Here is a 21472-nt window from a genome sequence, read left to right as displayed (position 1 = left end):
CCACCTAGTTAAAACATAATTAAAATATATCAATATGATTTAATAACAGCAATCTACTTATTAAAATTTTAGTTTGTACATCTATAGAAAATTTCATATTTCTTTATGGACAAATCTTTGATTGACTTAAAAATAATAATTTAAAAATAATACTTGCTTTTTGAATAGTTATAACAGGAATTGCTTTCTTATCTATTCGGAAAAGATTTTGTACATTTAAACATCCAAATGACTCAGTCTCTAAATACTTACACAACAGTCAATCCTTTGAATTTATTTTGGCTTATAATTCAGACTGGAATTGGGAATTGGAATTAACAGTTGAAATAAATTACCAATTTATCAGAAGTACTAATGTCCAAAGATCTCTCATGTGCACTTTGTTTGGGTTACATATGAAAAGATTATATCTGCAAAGAATATTTCTCAGCTCAGACAGGATAAATTCTGTTAGAAGATTTCTTTTTTTTTGCTCCTCATATTTATAGATTTACAGCAGATTGGGGAAACTGTGAATAACCTACTTTGAAGACAATTTACAAGCCTCCAGTTATAAACTAGCATCTAATTCCCTTAGAGAACTCTTTTGGAATACATGGAACATAGTATCAACAAATCTTAGGATTTTTATTTATTTAGATTGATTGATTTTAAAGGCCAGCTAACTCCAAAACAACTCCAGATGGCTTACACTTTTAAACAACAGAAATAATAAAAAGAACAGAAACTTTCCCACTGGCATCATAAATACTACTGCAGAGGAATACGATAATGAAAGAAAGTGTCACCATTATTTGATTATTAATTGTAGATGCCCCTCCGGGTGAGATTCAAGGTGCTGGTGATGACCTATAAAGCCCTAAATGGCATGGGTCCAGATTATCTCAGGGAGCACCTGCTGCCAGCCTCAGCCTCCCATCATCCTGTGCGCGCCCACAGGGAGGGCCTCCTTAGGGTTCCGCCGGTTAAGGAATGCCGGCGGGTGATTCCAAGGGGGAGGGCATTCTCTGTGGGCGCGCCTGCCCTATGGAATGAACTGCCGGTGGAATTTCGGACTGCCCCGGACCTTCGCTTGTTTCGCCGGGACCTGAAAACTTGGTTATTTGATCTTTCTGGCCTGGACTGAGGGGTTTTTAATTTAACTTTAAATTTTAAATTTTAATTTGTTTTAATTGTGGGCTAGTCTTAACTTAATTCTATTTTAATTGTATTTATTTGTATTGTTTTAATTCGCCCTGTAAACCGCCCTGAGTCCTTCGGGAATAGGGTGGTATATAAAATCAATCAATTAAATAAATAAATAAATCGTTTAAAGACTAGAATATCGTTCAATTACTCATTTGATTAGGAATATGTAAAAATATCACTGCATTTTTTTTTTAAAAAAATGCAAATATAAGGCATCTGATTAGCATCAGTTTTCACCATTATTTCTAAGCAACATGGTGTAAATATTACCTTAAAGAAGCTTCAAGTCGGTTCATGTGAACAGTGTCTGGAGGGAGAACGTACGTGAAATTAAGAGTTTGACTTTTCCAGGGTCTTTCTGAATCGTTGCAAAATGTCTCTGCTGTTAGGGCAGTCTTAACATTTTCATTCTTACTACTGATGGTTTCTCTGTCCTAGCACTGAGCTTGTAGGAGGCCTTTTTCACAGGACAGTGCCAACATATCCTGGTATCTACAACAATTACATAGCAGCTAAGCACAGGGACATGTAAAACATACTAGAAACTGTATAGTTCAGAGTTCCTGCTGCTACATATGCTTAGCACATTATCCCTCCAGTTATGGGGCTGGCACTCTGCTGGAAATGTCCCAGTTCATCTGGAAGCTGCTGGGATGAAGAATGCTATTTTAGGACAGCTTTTTAGATTCCAGAATGTAAGGAGAACCTCGAGAGTGACAATACACTTTCTTGATTTAATTTAAATTTAATTTACAGGACTCATAGGCTTATTCTGAAGAAAAAAAATTGCAACATTGATAACAATTACAGTATGTTTTAGTGGCTTAAATGTCTTCATATCTGCCATTACAAGGACAGATTCATTCAACTATTTGGATTTTTTTTATTGTTATGGGTAATCAAACTCCACTTGTGTGATATGGAAGTTTGATGAATAATCTAGCTTGAACATCACTTGTCCTGATTGAAGCCATGAGTGTGCAATCAGTCTTTGGTTGTCACTTTTTTTTTTAATCCCATTTATATCCTGCCCTTCTCCGAAGACTCAGGGCGGCTTACAATCTAAAGCACAATGTGCTTAGCAATAGCCTTCATTCTATGTATATACCTGCTTATTAGGGCTTCCCCCCCCAGCGGCATTTTTACAAAGTCAGCTTATTGCCCCCAACAATCTGGGTCCTCATTTTACCTACCTCGGAAGGATGGAAGGCTGAGTCAACCTTGAGCCTGGTGGGATGCGAACCTGCACTAACTGCAGGCAGCTGGTGTTACTTAAGGAGGCATTAGCCCACTGCTCCACCAAGGGTTGCTATCAAATAATGGGAGAACAAAGGATGGGGATTATTAAAAAGAGGAACCTTGGAATACAGATAGAATACAGAAGAGACTAAGGCAGCCACTTGTCTCAAATTCTACAGGGCTTCCTGCTTGAGCAGGGGTTTGGACTAGAAGACCTCCAAAGTCCTTTCCAGGTCTATTCTGATTGATTGATATTCTAGGAATTCAACAGGTTTGCTTCAGCAGACATGTTCAGCACTGATTTCAAACTGAAGTCAGGATGGGGGAACAAGACTTCTTTAAGACAGCACACAGGACACATGAAACGACTTCAGTAGCTTGCTACTTATGGTTCTGGTAAATATAAAAATGCATTTTAGCATGACTACTAAAGTACGTGATGCCTTTGGAATACTGTAAGTTAGAGCAGTCTCCTCCCCCTGTTATTTTTTATTTAAATAAATAAATGTTCTGAATCCCACCTTAATTCTATCTTAGTCCAAAATCTAAACGAGCAGGTTCAGGTCCTTCTACTCTGTACTAGATGAAAATTACATTCTGTTTTAAATTACCCTGATCAAATCAAATCTGAACTCTGGATGAAATACCTAACTCATGGACTAGAGATATACATGATTAATCCGAAGGTGTGTTGAGCTTCTTGACCTCAATGAAAAGGTCAACACACCAATCTTTTGTCTTTATATTGGCCCTTTAGCAGTTTTATTATAGAACACTTAATAATTCAAGAAAAACAAATATTTGAAAGCAAAATTCATGGAGTAATCAGTCCAGATCCCTTACAGTTTCCCACTGCCAACTGCAAAGAAATGTAATGCTTTTCTTCATGTCCATTTATGGCATATGTTTTTTAACAAAGACATCTGTCTGAGTCATTTGTGTTTGTTCTAAGCTGGGAGAAAAGAAAGAGTTACAGACAGACCAAAAACAGTCTGTTCTAAAAAGTGAAAATGAAATGAATTTCCTCTAATTTTAAAAATGGTACTCAAGAAAACATTCCAAGCATTTATTAAACAAGAAGGATATTAATATCTAGGTGTCTTAGCAGATTGAAATACATTTTTTTGGTAATGCCTCTGAAAAAATAATGAAATAATGGAGCTTTGCCAGTGTGTTTTCAACTTTTCAAAGTCCCCACTTTTAAATTTATTTGAAGGATGAAGTGAGAAATGCCTACAGTACTTTTTATTGCAGTATAAAGATAACAAAGCTAAAATAAACCTCCTTCCAACCCTACCAGTTTGACCTCTACTGATTTTTTCCTATTTCATACAAAATTAATCTCCATCCTTTTTCTCACAATTCTCTCCTTCTTTTGCTCCATAGTACACATTTTAGTTTGCATTGAGAATGACAAATTTTTAAAAAGTACAAAATGTTTTTTTTAAAAAAATGGAATCAGCCACATGAGTTTTCATGTCCCCATTGTGCCTGGTGTAAATTTAAACTTATAGGGCATGTTAAGTCGTGGGCTCTGGTGAGCAGGAATGAAGACACACAGCTGAGTACAGAGAAACTCATTCTTTTATTCAAGCTGGAACTGTACTAGGACTTGGGGCACACCACGCCACAATATATAGCCAAACCCTATGGTAGCAACCAATCAGATTGAACCCATGCTTGCCGCCCGAGGTTGACCAATTGCAGGACCGGAGACATCCTGTCTGGGTTGCTGGAGAGCCATTAGCTCTCCAGCAACGCACGTGGTATGGTACCAAAAGCCCAGTACATAACAGGGCATTTGTAAGAATGTTTCTCTTCCTCCGTTTCATCTTAAGACTCTGACCATGGAAGTCTTACTGATTTTAGTACCATCTTCACGCTTTCCTCTTTTCCTCTTCACTTTTTTTATTCTTTCCGACTCAGTTTTATATAAATTATGAAATTCTTTCTGTTTGTTAGAATAACCTTCTAAAATTGAAGATTACACTACCAAATCTTGTGTTTGAGAGAGAAGCAAACATAAAGAAGATTGAGATCCGAAATACACTAGATTAATAGAAGGGAAGCTTAGATTGAAACATGGAATCCTTCAGAAGATGTTACTTAGTTGGAGAATGAAATGTCTGCAAGTAAACAACAAAGTTCAGCGAGCACTAAGGACTCTACAGTACATCATTGTTTCTCAACCATGGCCACTTGAAGAGCTGAAGTCCTGGAGCTGGAGCCCGCACATCTTCAAGCAGCTAAGATTGAGAAAAACTGCACTAGATCTAACTGGAGGTTGACAAGAAGAAAAAGATCCTGGGGAGGGGGAAATCTCCCAACAATCCCTTGAGTGACTTATTGATTGGGAAAGTTGGGGAATACACCTTTTTTAAGCCCTGAAGAGGAATTTTTATTAAGCATTTGGGAAGGATTCTGGAAGCCAAGCTCTTCCTGCTTCCCAACCTCCTTTAACGCTTCAATGAAGAACTTGAAGATATCTGTAGAGGACTTCAGTGTTAACCTTAAGAAGGAAGAGGGAGGGAGAAATGGTCATTCCCCCTGGGAAAGTGGAAGGCATGAGAAAGGGAATGGCTTCAGGGTAAGGGATGCACAGATAGTCAAGGAATGCAGAGCCATTCCTAGATAAAAGCGACAGTAAATCTCAGCCCGGAGAAAGAAATGCAAGAAAGATACTTAAAATAACCCCACCTTGAGTCTCTGTTCTGGCAGGCTTTCAAAATTATGATGCCATACAATAATAAAGTAAAATTTAAGTAGCTCTTGTAGTGTCCAATTCCTGATCTGGGCTATTTTGAAGGACTGATATCCACTTTCATTTTGTTACTCTTGAAAATAGGCAGTGAAGGTTCTGAGGAAGGATTTTAAGATCCTGTTAATATATACTCCAATGATTCAAGTGTCACTTCTAGTATCTCTCAGGTGTCTGTTTTTTTATCTGGCCTATCCCAAAGGGCTGACATCAGAGTTGAAAAACTCACTATTCTCTCATCAGAGAGGCATTAAATCCTACTTTTAGACCTTCAACATGGCAAGAGATTCTTGGAGCATGTTGTTGTCTGTAGAAGAAGTTCTCGAGGCATTGTTGCAGCATCAACCGCAAGTGGTTTTGCAATTAAACCTACACAAGGTCATAACAAAATTAACAAAGCAACTGTTAAAGCAATTGATGGAAAATTCTATTAATATGCCCCACAACAGTAAAGCAGCATTCCTGGAATCCTTGCACACTAACCATTTCTTAACATGGTCTCCCTCAAAGGGGTGACAAAGTCAAACAATTTCGCATAGTTTTGTAGCCGATAGATATCTATTCCACCTAATCAAGATGTTGACTGAGTACATGGCATGGGTCCGCGATACCTCGAGGACCACCTGCTGCCGGCGTCGACTCCCCTCCGCCCTGTGCGCGCCCACAGAGAGGGCCTCCTCAGGGTGCCTCCTGTCAAGGAATGTCGTCTGGTGGCCCCCAGGGGGAGGGCCTTCTCTGTGGGTGCTCCGGCGTTATGGAACCAACTGCCGGTTGAGCTCCGGATGGCATCAGACCTCCGATCCTTCCGTCGCGGGTTGAAGACCCATTTATTCGAACTAGCGGGTCTGGCCTGATGGGGGTACTTGGGTTGTTTATAGGTTTGTTTTATTATTCTGGTTTTAACTTGGGCATTAATTTAATTATCTTTTAATGTTTGTACTGTTGTTTATATTTATGCCCTGTGAACCGCCCTGAGTCCCTTTGGGAGAAGGGCGGTATAAAAATCTCAATAAATCTTAAATCTTAAATCTTAAATTTTGGCATTTTTCTATGGGTTCAGAATAGCATGCCTTACTTATAAATCCCAATTGATGTTTCCAGAAGAAATATTCCTCACTATACAGAAGGCACTGTATAATTACTTTATCTCTTGTAAAATTTTGTGAATCAAGCTAAGCAATTGCATAATTGTCAATTTTTTTACCCAATTATATCCTTTGGCTAAGTAGTGACAGCAACTACCCAATTTTGGCTGATCATGAAAAAACTAAATAGAGTCAGACTTGGGAAGCTGTTAGATGGGAGACCACAAGGAAATCTCAGGACTATACCTTAGATTGGGATGATTTTAAAAATCTAAATGAATTAATGACAAACTAATTCTGAACTGATTTTAAAAAATCTGCCCATACAGTCACTCAAAATTTGGTTCAAATCATATATGTCTTTACAATATTCCTACTTAAAAGAGACTGGCTTACATATATTTCAACAAAGTTTATATTTATCTAGATTTAATAGACACCACACCTTATTATTTAAAGGTCTGCAAAGCACTGTTGCCTATGTAGGGTGTTACATTATTTTAGCTTGATTTCTCCAGGCATTATTAGGTAGTTGGTAATGCAAGTTTCTATTCCACCCTGATTTCTAAGTGTTTAAATTTTAAGAGAACCACACCCTTCAACTTGATGATTTGATGCAAGTATAATCATAAGCAGCCTGTGTCCTAAACTATTTTGGACAATTTTGAATTCTGAAAGTAACTCTATATTTTGCCAACTTATGAAAACTGAAAAAAAGAACATAACAAAAGACAGATATAACACAATCACCATAACAAAAAGTTTAGCAAGCTTTCCTTACAATAAAAAGGCTGGTTTGCTGAAACTTCCATTTAAGATATTTCTGTTCCTAATACAATTTTGCAAACTGCACTGCAGACTGGTTGGCACATTTAGAATGTGAAGAACATGGAACATGGAAGGTCCACCATATTATATGACTATCCTGATAGTTCCTTGATAATCATAAAAATGCATTATTTATCGGACATGAAAGTAGTCTAGCATATCTATCTCCACTAGAAACTGTTTCCTATTGACTTTTATCTGAACAAGTGAGCAGACTTTCAAACAAAGCATCTTCTCCTTTTCATTTTCTACAAATGCTTGTCTAGGTGTACTGGGGGCCCAGAAATGTTGGAAATACAGATTGTGTATGAAGCTGTTACTTTACTATGTTCTTATTCATTTTGATTTAAAGAAATGTCATTATTATCTTCTATTCTGCATGGATCAGATCACACCTGTAATATTGTATCCAATTCTAGGTACCACACTTTTGAAAAAGTACTGATAAATTAGAGACCGGGCACAGAGGAGCAATCAAAATAACAAGAGATCTGGCAGGAATGACCACCACAAAAAAGGTTGTAAAATTGGGAACTTCCAGTTAGGCGTCATGGCATAATGGATGCAGGAAGACGGGGCTCTGTCTTCCATGTTCGATTTCGCCCTGCTGTGGGACCCTAAAAGCTTAAACTACTGTCCAAGGAAGTAGATTTCCTAATGCTAAGAGATGTCCAGCTGATTGTTGGGGATGCTATGGGAATAGAATCCCCCATTTTGCAAGGAATTAGACTATATAAATAGCACAATTTCTAACAATACTTACATTCATTTTTAATGAAAAGCTGCTAGATACCAAGTTATGGATTGGATAGCAAATATCATATTTATAAATACATTCCTTCACCATGTTCCCTTTGGAAACCACAGCACAGTAGTAAGAAATATCCAAAACAATTAAAACCCTGAAATCTAAAAATGAAACATAAGTAAATGTAATTTATATCAATATCATTTATTATATTTCTCCATACCTTTCTATCCTTGCAAATCATGCTTGCCTCCACCACATCCATACATAGCTTCATACATTGTCTTTTCTCCTTAAATATCTCATCTCTTTTGCTTTGAGACTCTCATTAGTTCATCCAGTCCTCCCAGCCAGGTTTTATTTTGTATAACTGCTATGCAATTGAATCTTCATTTATTCTCTTTCTTTGACCAAACTGTTTCAGTTTACTTCTTTTCTACTGGTCATTCACTTTTGTATTCAATTCACATTTCAACATATGTCTTATTTTATCTTACTGTATATAATGCATTCCCCTTGCATTTAATTTACAGTTCTTAATTTCCATTGGAAAAAAGTGACTTATGACCAGTTTTCACACTTACTATCATTACAGCATCCCTGTGGTCATGTGATCAAAATTCAGATGCTCAGCAACTGATTCATATTTATGACCGTTGCAGCATCGTGGGGTGATTTTGCAACCTTCTGACAAGCAAAGTCAATGGGGAAGCCTGATTCACTTAACAACTGTGTTACTAACTTAGTAAGTGCACTGATTCACTTAACAACTGTGGCAAGAAAGATAGTAAAATGGGGCAAAATTCACTAAAATGCAAATCAATTTATAACTGTTTTAAAATGCGTTTTTCTGGATTTTTTGTTGTTGTTATTCTGTCTCTCACTGTTAAAATAAACCTACCATTACAATTATAGACTGATCATTTCTTTGTCAGTGGGCAAACGTACAAAATCAGCAGGGGATCAAATACTTTTTTCCCTCACTGTAGTCCTCGACTTACAACCATTCATTTAGCAACCATTCAAAGTAACAACAGCACTGAAAAAAGTGACTTTTGACCATTTTCACACTTATGACCATTGCAGCATCCCCGGGGTCATGTGAGTTACCTTCGGATGCTTGACAACTGACTGACATTTATGACAGTTTCAGTGTCCTGGAGTCATGTGATCCCCTTTTGCATCTTGCTGGCCAGCAAAGTCAACAGATTCAGTTAATGACTATGTTACTAATTTAAGAACTGCAGTGATTCGCTTAACAAATGTGAGAAAAGTCATAAAGTGAGCAAAACTCATTTACCAAATTTCTCACTTAGCAACAGAAATGTTGGGCTTAATTGTGGTCGTAACTCGAGGACTACCTGTAGTCTGCTGCATTTAAGCCGATTATTTTAGATTGTGTAATTTCACACTTTCAGCTTTCAGTCATCAAATATTAAAATTTTAAAAAGGTTAAGAAATATGCTTTGTGTAGCTTGGCTTGAGTCTTTGGCAACTCTAGTGTTTATTCTCATGATTCAAAAAGGAAGAACAATGAAAAGAACTGTTCTTTAAATTTCAAAAAAGTGGGTAACATGTATTATTTCACACAAAACATTGCAAACTGCTGTGAAGATATACATTTTACTATAGTTTCTTTAACATTACCATATCTCCTTGATATATTTTCATGCTACATAGCAGTGGAAGTATCTTGCATTTTTGAGATAAGCATAAAGTTCCTTCTTATTACAGAAAGGTCCTGTCATATTTGTAAGTGGTTTAAAGATAGAAAACAAAGAACAAGTCTGGAAATAAAGTCAATCTATCATACTGGCTTGGCTACCATTACTAAATTACTTGCAGGTGGTTCTCATTCAAATGTTGGGTAAGCTTAAAATATATTGGATTTTCTTCTTTAAGCAAGGCATGTCAAATCAGAAAGATATGCCTGTTTTATGCTCTTTGCTATGAATGACTTTTCATCTCCTGTTTCTATACCAGAGGCATTGTTCATTAAAAAAGATCAGCATCTGTCCACGTAAGCAGCAGGTGATACGTTTAGTTCCCATACTGAGCTAACTTGTTCAATCAAATCATGCTACTGTAATGGAGGACTTTTCTCATAGCCTTGAAGTTTATTTCATAGTTATCAATTGGATTTTCTTTACATTTCTTCAGATCTCATCTTCCAGAAGCGCCTGCTAGCTATATATTACCAACATGCTATAATTTTATTGTAGAACATTTTTGATACTATCAGAGGGACAATAGCTAACCAATAAATGAATGGATATACTGTAAGTTCAGTAAAATGTTCATAATGACATATGAACATTAATGGCTGTGAATTGATAATTTTATGTACTATACAGTAATAATTCATTACATTTATATACTGTGTAATTCCCAGTGACTAAATATACAGTAATGCTGAGTTAGTTAATTCAAATATAATATGCACAAGAATTAAGAAATTATTATGAACATAAAAATAATGTTTATTCTGTTGGCAAACAGTAACCACCATTTTAGCAGAGAAGATGAGTCAAGCGATTAAACTCTTTCTACACTGAAATATTCTTTAATCTAACATAAATTATGGATTGCACATGATATAGGTAGTCCTCAATTTATGATAATTGGGACCAGAATTTCCATTGCTAAACAAAGAGGTTAAATGAGTCACACTTGATTTTATAAACTTTTTTTGCTATGGTTGTTAAATGAATCACTGCAGTTAAGTGAATCACCTGGCCATTAGGCGAACCCAGGTTCCCCATGGACTTTGCTTTTTGGAAGTCAGCTGGGAAGGTAACAAATGATGATCACATGGCCCCAGCATGCTTCAACCATCGTAAATTCATGCCAGTTGTCAACTGCCCAATTTTGACCACATGACTGAGGATGTTGGAATGGTCATAAGTGTGAGGACTGGTCATAAGTCACTTTTTCAGTACTGCTGTAACTTCAAATGGTCACTAAACAAATGGTTGTAAATCGAGGACTATGTGTATAACTGAATGCAGCATACGGTATATTTAATTATCTTTAATCTGACTTCTATAATCTGAGTAATAGCAATCATTTTACTTAGATTTTTCTATCATTTGATCTTTATATATTCAGGTTTAGCTAGAACCATAATTTAAATACATATTGTTTTTATATTTATTCTATTCAAAATAAGAAAGCAGGAAATGATATTCCACACTGGAGTCATGGTAACTAACATTGATACTTGATGCAACAGAAATCTTCAAAACGTCTCCTTTTGCCATGCAATTTAATTTGTCAAAGTTATTTAAGTTCCTGACCCATATTTATCAGTTTGTATATCACGGAAACCTGTATACATAGAAAGTAAGGGAGAGAGAGAATGAGTTCTTAAAAAGGATTATAGGAGCTTTTATAAATACTTCCTGTCAGAATTGATTATAGCTAAAGAGGAAAGTGTATGTATTCATTTATTTGATCTGTTTATTAACTGAACTTTTTCTTTTCTTTTATGACAGAAACTAACAAAGTAGTTAGAATGGCAAGGGTGGAGAACATCGTTATTCTTAATGTATTTATTTAAGTTTTTATAGCTCATCCACAATAAGAGATGATTCTGTGGCAGGATACAAGTACTGCGCCTAAATCTGAAGGTTCATGTAGCTTAGGTCCATAAGGCAAATGTTGTTTATTTTTTTTAAAAAAAAACACCAAATAAATATGCCTATGTCAAATAAAAAGTACAGTTGATACGATGATCTGTTCAAATAGACATTTATAGCTCAGATTTCAGAGATTTGTGTGGAATTTCCACTTAGTCTTGCTATAGTTCTAAGCTAATGTTTCTCAATCTCAGCAACTTTTAAGATGTGTAGTCTTCAACCCCCAGAATTCCCTATGCTGGCATGGGGAATTCTGTTACTTGAAGCCCACCCATCTTAAAGTAGATGATGTTGAGAAACATTGTATTAATCCTTCTGAAGCAAGCTGAGGGAAAAATCAGGGCTGCAAATGTCTCTTCAACTTCTGAAAGAAGAAACCCCAAGCCTTATGGCTTTCATTACCTCAGAAGGAAAGACTAAACAGATTAAATCTTTACAAAGGAAAAAGAATGTCCATATGTTCTGGAAAATATGCGATAATAGAGACCTGAACCTTGCAAATACTAGCCAAATCAGTCCCCTGCAAAGAGCAGGAACTCCCAAAGTCAATCTACAGTGGCCACGGTTAATCCAGGCCCTGCTGACCACACCCAGGTAATATATACACAGTAGTAACACTAAAGACTTTTTTTTTAAAGTTAATGGTAGCCAATTTTTTTCATCAGTCCTCAGAATACAAACAGGTGTGTCCATACTGCAGCCCAGCAAGCAGACTACTCCAGGGGTAGGCCACCTCGGCTCTTTTATGACTCATGGACTTCAACTCCCAGAATTCCTGAGTCAGCATAGCATAGCATAGCTGACTAAGGAATTCTGGGAGTTGAAGTCCATGAGTCATAAAAGAGTCAAGGTGGCCTACCCCTGGACTAGGCCCACCTTTACCATGATTTGATTGGCTGCCTGGCTGGCACTGCCAAAAAGTGACAGAAAATTAGGGGCAGGATAAAGCCAGACTTTCAGTCTGGGTTGAGTGTAACAGATTATTCTCTCCTATTTTTATTTTTAATCTTTGTTTTTTCCTTATGGCTTGTTCAACAGAAACAGACTGGTCTTTGTTCACTTTATTGGCTCAACATGCATTGGCTCTCAGAAAAACTTCAGCAAAAATCCATGTGGCCAGCCTCAGTTGTGAAATCTCTAGGTAATGTCACCCTAACACAAACTGAGTTATAATTTGAGTCTCTTATGTTAAGAATCAGGGAGGAGATGATCTGTATGCCAAAAGATGGTTAAACTGGCCAAGTGCTGGTAACTTCCCACGGGCTGCCTTTGAAAATAACCCACAAATGTCTGTCACTTCAGGTAACAGACCACGTCAGACCTCACCAAAGGGGTTAACATCCTTCAGACGCTACTTCAAAAAGGTAGAACAGGAACCCCATTTTCATTTCTCTTACCACATAATAGCAGGAATATAGGTAGACCTCGTTTACTGACCACAGTTGGGACTCGGAACCTGGTTGCTAATTAAGTGGTTGCTAAGTGTAACCACAACTGCACTTCATCTTACATCAACTTCCCTTTGTTTTACCGAGCTATGAATGTTGTAAATGCAAGAATTCATCATAGTTATTTTTTCATCACTATCTTAACTGTGAATAGTGACTAAACAAGGATTACCTGTACTTGTTCTGAAGTAAGAGAATTTAATGAGTTTAGTCTAGTGAAAATGCATCAGCTCACACGCACTATATTTAGCCACACAGAAAGATTTTTTACATTTTTGTAACACACAAGAACATCCTAAAGCTTTTAATTGAAACACTTTAGGTCTAAAAAGCTCAGTTTTTAGGCAGTTAAGATTTTTCTCTTGTCCAGGAAGTGTAAAATGTTAGTTTAACAACTTTCCCTAAAAAGTATGCTAACTTTAAAAAATGGCTGATATTTAAATCAGTTCAAATCTGTTTCTATTAAAATCTGTGTCTATTATTCTATGGAATCCTGGAAACAACTTTCAGCAGAGATAATGGGTCAGTCAGGGATAAACACAAATCAATCATTTGATAAAAAAATAAAAAAATAAAATTAAAAATAATAAATAAGAAAACAAAAAACCCTCAAAAGGAGACTCAAAGGACTGCTGGGTCTTTTTCTGTCATCAGTTTTCTATGTTTCTATATTGTAATAGCTGCTTTATTATTGCTTCTATTTTGAAAATGGGAAGCTGCCTTGCAAATTCTCAGTCTCATTTATAAATATCTAGTAAAGACTGGAATAGAATGAAGAAAAGCTCCATGTATATGCAAGCTTTCCCTGCTTTTTATCTATTTCCAAACCTTAGTTCAGGTAGTCCTCAACTTACAACAATTTGTTTAATGGCCATTCAAAGTTACAACAGCACTGGAAAAAGTGACATATGACCATTTTTCACACTTATGGCCATTGCAGCATCCCCATAGTCACATGATCAAAATTGGGATGCTTGGCAACTGGTTCTTATTTATAACAGTTGCAGTGTCCTGGGATCATGCAAACCCCTTTTGTGACCTTCTGACAAGCAAAGTCAATGGGGAAGGCAGTTTCACTTAACAACCGTGTTACTAACTTCACAACTGCAAGATTCACTTAACAACTGTAGCAAGAACACTTGTAAAATGGCACAAAGCTAATTTAACTAATGTCTCACTTAACATAAAATTTGGGCTCAGTTGTGGTCATAAGTCGAATACTGCCTGTACAATATTTCTTAAGCTTTTTGCTCTCATTTTCTCTTCCCACTTTTAAAAATTAGGGAGGATCCCAAAATATATTGTTATATTTATTTTGTTTGTTATATTTATCATTATTTACCACCCTAAAAATTAAAATTAACACATTTATAAAATATTTATTGAATCATGTAAAAATAACAATATTAAACCTACTAGCTATTAATATAAATATATTTCATAAAAACCTGCATATAAAATACACAATAAGAAGAATGAGATTGTTCTAATTTTTTTAAAAAAATATCTTCAATATCTAGCAAATAATTTTGCTTTTGGGTGTCACCAACAAATGAATAATAAGCTGCCCAGATTCACCTTGTTGGGGAGATAGGCAGCATAAAGATTTAATAAATAAAATAAATATGACAATTGAAATATTGATTTCTAGTTGAAATATAGCTTGCATTTGCTACTTTCATTAGCATTATTCACTGTAAGATCTGTAATGAACAATGATGGACTGCGTTTTCAGCCTATATTAATAAGCAGTTCTAATGCTTTGAATTATCCTTTTTGCACACACAAACTCAAATCATTTGAAAGTTTTCATTCCCCAAATGAAACTGGAAATGCTATTGTTTTCTAATTTAAGGAATTTGTCATCCACTACCATTGCCATGAACATTTTAGTATTTCTAAATTTAATTTGTAATAATAATAAATCCTAACCCTCATTTGTTGAAACAAAAAAACCTACATGAAATTAATTTTCTATCTTTTAAATTTTCTGTTGTGAAATAACGTTTTAAGGATATTTCTATTTCTGTTGCCAAAAGAAAAGAAACAGTGTTCATGCTGTGACTTGTTGGAAATTAGCTGACAGGATTTATCCTTGTGTGATATGCTGTTGTTCCTTGCTGTTCAACAGTTTAGATTTGTCTGTAATTAATGCTGAGGTGGGTTTTTTTCCTTTTAAATTGGCATGTTTGGACAGTCATATAACTTTTTACTGAGGGTTACTTCATTATTAAGCAGGGAGAGCTAAAATGTAGGAAGGAACTTGTGCAACTTCTTTGAATGAGTGTGTCACTCAAATCTTTCTCTTCCCACATTTAAAATGCTCTTAAATTCTGTTGGCTCCAAAAACCTTAGATCTTAAGCCTGCATATCAAATCTGGATCTACCATCTGGGCCTGATTACTTACCTACACATTTCTAAAAATTAAACAGAAACCTATCTGGTTAAATGATGTGATGTATAAAGAACAGTAATATTGTTAAATATACATAGATACTAATTATTATAACTATTAAGTATTGAAAGAAGTGAAATAATTAGGTAAAAAAGAATGGCTAATCAATAATACCAGGGTTGTCCATTTCCTATTAACTCAATTTTATTTTATTCTGAAACATTTCAGTCTAAAACATGAGCAATAAGTAGAGAAAAATATCCCATAATTTTTAAGTGACAATTAGTCATCTTAACAAAACATGTAGAATCATATTTAAACTAGCACTTAAAAGTGATATTGAAGAAACACGCTAAATTTTGAGACTCTTTTTTTTGCCATTCATTAAATTACTGAGTTCCCAATCTAAGAAAGTACTATATTCATACATCAACTTAATGTAATCCAGTGTTATAGTTTTAGTTAGGAAACAAATAACTATCCAACTAGCTCTATATGACAATTTTGTGTGTGTGTGAACTGCAGTAAATATCATAATCATTTTCATTCACATGGGAAAGATCATTTCTGAAACTATAGTATGAAAGTCTTTTACAGTGGGTTGTGATATAATATGGATATGTAGTGCATAAATAAAAGAAAACCAAAACAATGTCACTAGGCTAAAGGAAGACTTGGAATTTATATGATTTGTACATAGAAACAAGTTATGACTAAACTGCATTACACTTTATAATATAAATCAGTAAAATGTAGGTACAAAAATGGGGAAGAATAGGGAAATTAATTAAAAATGCAGTTTTATTCATAGATGGTTCAGAGATACTATTGATATCTTATAATTATATTACTTTGTTGTTTGTATGTACACTGAGAGCTTATGCACCAGAGACAAATTCCTTATGTGTCCAATCACTTGGCTTCTATTCTATTCTATTCTATTCTATTCTATTCTATTCTATTCTATTCTATTCTATTCTATTCTATTCTAATTATTTTGAATTGTCTATGAACAAAACGGCCTTTTAGTTAATTTTCCTACTCTCCCCCATTTTATATCTATATTTTGAAAGAATATATAGTTACATTCCATCAAAATACACACACACACACATGCAGAGATAGAGCACTACTAATGTATTTACTTCAGCTCATGATGCATTTCATCTCCCCCTGCCACACACACAATGTTGTTATTCAGCCAAAACCTTCATATAATTAAAAACCACAGGCACTCATTCAAAGTGTCAGATCAAAAGGTTAATGTGCTATGGTAGAGAGGAACTACTTATATTATACCCTTGAACTTTTATTTTAAGTTTACAGCATTTAAAAACAAGTTAAGTCAAACTCTGGCCAAAGCTAATATTACATCATATGATTTAAAAACATTAATCATAGTTGTTTTAAATCAGTTGATCCAAATATTTGGCTTGGTGGAAAAAATCTTGTGAGTACTGGCTAGAAATGCACTTCTTAAGGCTGAATCTTAAAAATATGAACTGATTTCTACTATTGGAAGCAAGACAAAGCACTATGAAATGTTTCTAGAATCTTCAGAAAACTCAAACAAAAAATAGTTAGAAGGCAATAATGAATTACTTTTGTGAAGCTTGGAAAATGATATATAATCTGTATGAAATTATATCTTGTAACATCTTTCAGCTCCAAGGTACTGAGAGCAATAGAAAATGTTATTGAAGATGTTATCATGAGTTTGTCCAGTAATAAAGCACCTATTCTTATCTTAAGAAACAGATCTGACTGGGGAAATATACAGTGAGTAAATCGTGCTTGCAAATGTATTATATGCAAACATTATAGATAAAAAATTAGTTCTATATTTATATATTTATTAAATGTTATTAAATCTGACTAGAACTAACCTTGATTTAAATTGCAAATGACAAAGATAACATTATGAAAACTTTTGGTTTTGGTTAACAACCCACATTCTGAAGCATTAGATTAGACTAAAGCAATTCTATAGTCTTTGAACCAGAATCTAATTCTGAACCTACACATGATCAGCAAGGCTTCAATTTATTTCTGGTTTACCTGAAGTATATTTAAAAATCTCACTAAAATCGCCTTTCCATTGAAATGCTGATGCTGTGCAGAAATTGTGAACAGGTATTTTTCCCTTTTGCTTCACCCCAAATCCTTACTGCAGGGCTTATGTTGACAGCTTTTAGCAATTTCTCCTCCCAGCAGGAGCTGTTCAGTTTATGAACAGAACTGGGGGTTGACAAATATCTGTAAGGTGAGGATATGAGATTTTTTTAAACTTCAGAACCTTGTGTATTTTGTAATGGGCATTGATCAAATGCTGCTTTTTGCACTCCTAACAATCAGCTGAATGGAGTTTATATTAGCCGGGTGATTGAGGTTCTCAGGAGAAGAGGGGGTAAAGTATGGAAGTGTCATTAGTAACACTAGCAACACTCCTTAGTAACAAGGAATGACATGGAAACAAATCAGCTGCCAATTAAGTGCTCACTATTCAGGAAATTAAATAGTGATTCAAACTGTTAACTTAATATGGAAGCCAATGGAGATGGCTGACAGGAAAGAGAAAAGAGAAATAACAAAAACCTAGGAAATACGGTAAAATAATTGCTGGAATTATAAATAGTGTAGTGTAAGAGTATGGGCAGGTCATTATGACAGAACTGTACCTGAATCTCATCAACAATGATCTAAAAATATAGAACTATTAATAATTGTGTCTTCTTTATTATCTATTTTTTAAAAATGTTTTAACTGCTATGAAAGAAGAAAGGGCAGTAGAAATCAAGATCTATAATACTAATGAAGAGTTTATGTTTTCATTTGATTTATTATGCAGCTATATAATAGGTTTTTGTGTTTTGTAATTCAGAAATTAATTTGTAATTGATTTAAACTGTATTACAATTTGGTAATATGAAAATTATTATTGCCATTATTCAATTTTACATTGTTCAATTTTAGTCTACTAAAATTGGGGAGGGACCATATTGATGACAGAATTAAAATTTTATATTGAGAAATTTTCAGAAACAACAGCATAACCCAAAGCTATGTGATAGATTAAACACTGCAACTCTAAAGCAAAATATTGAAATAGATAACAATATAGTCTGGCACAGTAAAAAATAGTTTCCTGTGTTATGAAACATATCTTATTTTGTTGTCCTCTTCTCATTCACCTTGCAGTTTTGCTTGGAAGAATATATTAATACCAAAGGAATTTGGTCATCAATAGTATTTACCATTTTTAGTCGATTTTAAATAGTGTATATCATTATGCCCTGTATCTATAACTAAAGGTTTGTCTAACATGTTTTATTTGAGTTAAATTAGTATGAGTTTGTGAAGTTCAGAATGGAAACTTAACAGAACAACAGTATAACTTTTGGAATCTATGTTCAGCTCCTTGATAACTATGAAATAAATACAATAAGGGCTGGTGTAATTAATTTGAGGTCAAAGTTTAAGCACAAGAAAATAATTAGGAAGAAAGTAAGCCATTTCTGGGTTTAGATTCACCTGATTTTGTTTATATACTATACATAATAAAGCAAACCAAAATGATTTTATTTATAATGCTACTACATAATTATATTACTTAATCATATTCTTTCTAAATATGATGAAAACTGAAATTTGACTGTAATTTGTATCAAATTTAAATGATAAAAGAGTTGAAGTAAGTGAAAGGTTTTCTGTGCAACCACTGAAGTAATATGAACTTAAATTAGACACTGATGACTAACTTGCTCAGGATCCATTTCAGTACCTTGAGAAATCACAAGTTTTCTAAGGCTAGATTTATTTTGATTTTATAATGTAGTGTCTTCTGCCACCTTAAGGATGTAAAAAGTAATGACTTTGAACAGCAAAATGCAGCTTTAATAACTGTTTCCTAACAGCATAATCAAATATTTTGTATAATTACACTATACAATGCTTTGGAAATATGTTCTGTGGATTTAAAAGAAAACATTTCTTCAACTAAAAAGAGAATACATGAGCTCTGAAATTAAAAAAGCTAGGGTTACCGGGGGAGTGGTTTTATTTATAAATAAACACAGTTCAGGCATTTGAATAATCCAAGAATGGAGAAAGCATAAGGAGATATACTGTATTGCAGATCTATTCTGTCCACTCTGCTTCTCTCATTAGGCAGGAAAGGCTTGCAGGGAAACTGGATTTTTATTCATCTGAATGCAGAAAATCAAACCCTGTGGGTAATTGTGTTTGTGTGTGTGTGTTTCTAATAGATTTATATAAGTATCAGCCAAGCCCACTTCATTATGTTTAAATGAGTCCCATATTTCCTTATCCATACAAAGTCTATGTCTATAGGCAATCTGCTCATAAGTAACAAATTTAATCAGGTTTTCGATCCATTAAGTAAATGGGACTGTATATTTACGTGTTTCATTCTGGAATTTAAAAATGTTTCAGCCCCTTTTGCGTAGGTAATAGTAACTGTATATCTCTACCAAAGTCGTCTTCCTTGTCCCTATATTTATGAATCCTGTTGAATTCCAAAGAAAATTTGAGATTTGGGGATTTTCGCTGAGGTGACAGTTTGACTGAGGCCTTAGTCACTTCCTGGAATAGTGGTGGCAGTGACTTGGACGTACCATCCCTATGAAGCCTTTCCCTGTGTAATCTTCCTGTATTATACTATACTGTGCATTTCCCTATACTCCCATTGTGTACTCCCTGGGTGTTGATCCCGGAGTGCATCTAGTTTCACTGGGAGATGAAGCACAAGATGAGACATCTTGAGCTCTGTTGGAGGAAGACAAAGAACAAGACTGGTTTTTATGTTTCAAAGTCCGTATTAAGGGTTATCTTGAAGTTGTAAGTACAGTGAAACCTCAATATTTCCCTGCCCTTATTGCATCTAATGATAGCCATCTAGTGGCCTGGAAATATTAGGCTCAACTGTGGTCATAAGTTGAGAATTACCTGTACATTTTATCTTTTCTTTCTAATCTTTAGTATTAAAAATATTCTTGACTTGTATGCAATATTATGAATCCTGATTACTAAAATATCATTATTGTTAGATTATTAGTTCTTTTAAATTCCTGATTTGGTTTTCAAAACTAGTTTTACAGAAGCTGTAGGTTTGCAGATGATATCTAATTGTACCACACAACAAATAAGAAGTGACAGCCCTAAATCAGCACCAAAGTTTGGTAAGTTAAAAAACTCAGCAATATATTGATCTATTTAGTTCAAAAATATTTTATTACAATTCAAAGAATGCACTAATGAATGGATCAGATCATTTAACTGGGGTCCACTTTTGTCGTCTTTGCTTCAGGATAAATTGTACAACAATTTGTTTTGATTTGAAGCAGAAACCTTGCTTCAGAAAATTCAAAGCTTTGTAGGTCTATTTAGTAAGAATAATATAGAAATAAGTGAGTTGCTAAAGTATCTGGGTTAAAGCTTCCTAGATATACATAATAAGCTAATCCTCTAGATTTTGCATGTATTCTTGTTAGCTTTCCCTCTGCATAGTGGCATAATTATGGCATTGTTCCATTTGATAAGCAGAGATGCATTATTGCATATATTTTAAAGCAGGGGTCTTCAAATTTGGACCTTTTATGACTTGTGGACTTCAGCTCCCAGAATTCCTCAGCCAGCATGCCTGGCTGAGAAATTCTGGGAGTTGAAGTCCACAAGTTATAAAAGGGCCAAGTTTGAAGACCCCTGTTTTAAAGCAATCATAAGTCATACCAAAATTAATCCATCTTTATATTTTAATATATTTTCCATTACACCATCTATACTTGAAGCCTTAGCATTCTTCAACATTCTCACATTATTTATAACTTCCTTTTCATCCATTTTCTTGCACACTAATGTTATAAGCATTTTTTTTTCAAGTTCCTCTCTTCAATGTATTTTTCCCATACAAAGCTCCTAGGTCTCCAACTGCCCCAGTCACTCTTTCTATACTCTTTTATATCATTCCCACTATTACTATTCTCTTCATGCCACCTAGTTCTTTTTTTTTCCCCTTCTGGATCACATTTATTCAGAATATCCTTTTTTTCCCCAGAACTTTTTCCATTATCACCATTCACTGGAAGGTAACTTAGTTATTACCAACCTATGGATTCCTCTACAGCA

At 34.8% G+C, this 21472-nt stretch overlaps 1 protein-coding gene across 1 annotated transcript in view; it reads left to right on the top strand.

Annotated features, from left to right (window-relative positions):
• Positions 1-16964: 16964 nt before the first annotated feature.
• The window catches only part of SPO11 (SPO11 initiator of meiotic double strand breaks), a gene marked incomplete at its 5' end in the record, with an annotated part of 37364 nt that continues 32856 nt past the window's right edge, over positions 16965-21472 (top strand). Inside the window, 2 exons of the mRNA XM_081325956.1 lie at positions 16965-17107; positions 20438-20526. Coding sequence (XP_081182082.1) covers positions 16965-17107; positions 20438-20526 — 232 coding nt within the window. The remainder of the gene's footprint in view (positions 17108-20437; positions 20527-21472) is intronic.

The sequence above is a fragment of the Vipera berus genome, assembly GCF_964194415.1.
Source record: "Vipera berus genome assembly, chromosome: 3".
Taxonomy (NCBI): Eukaryota; Metazoa; Chordata; class Lepidosauria; order Squamata; family Viperidae; genus Vipera; species Vipera berus.
This window is presented reverse-complemented; position numbering and strand designations above follow the sequence as displayed.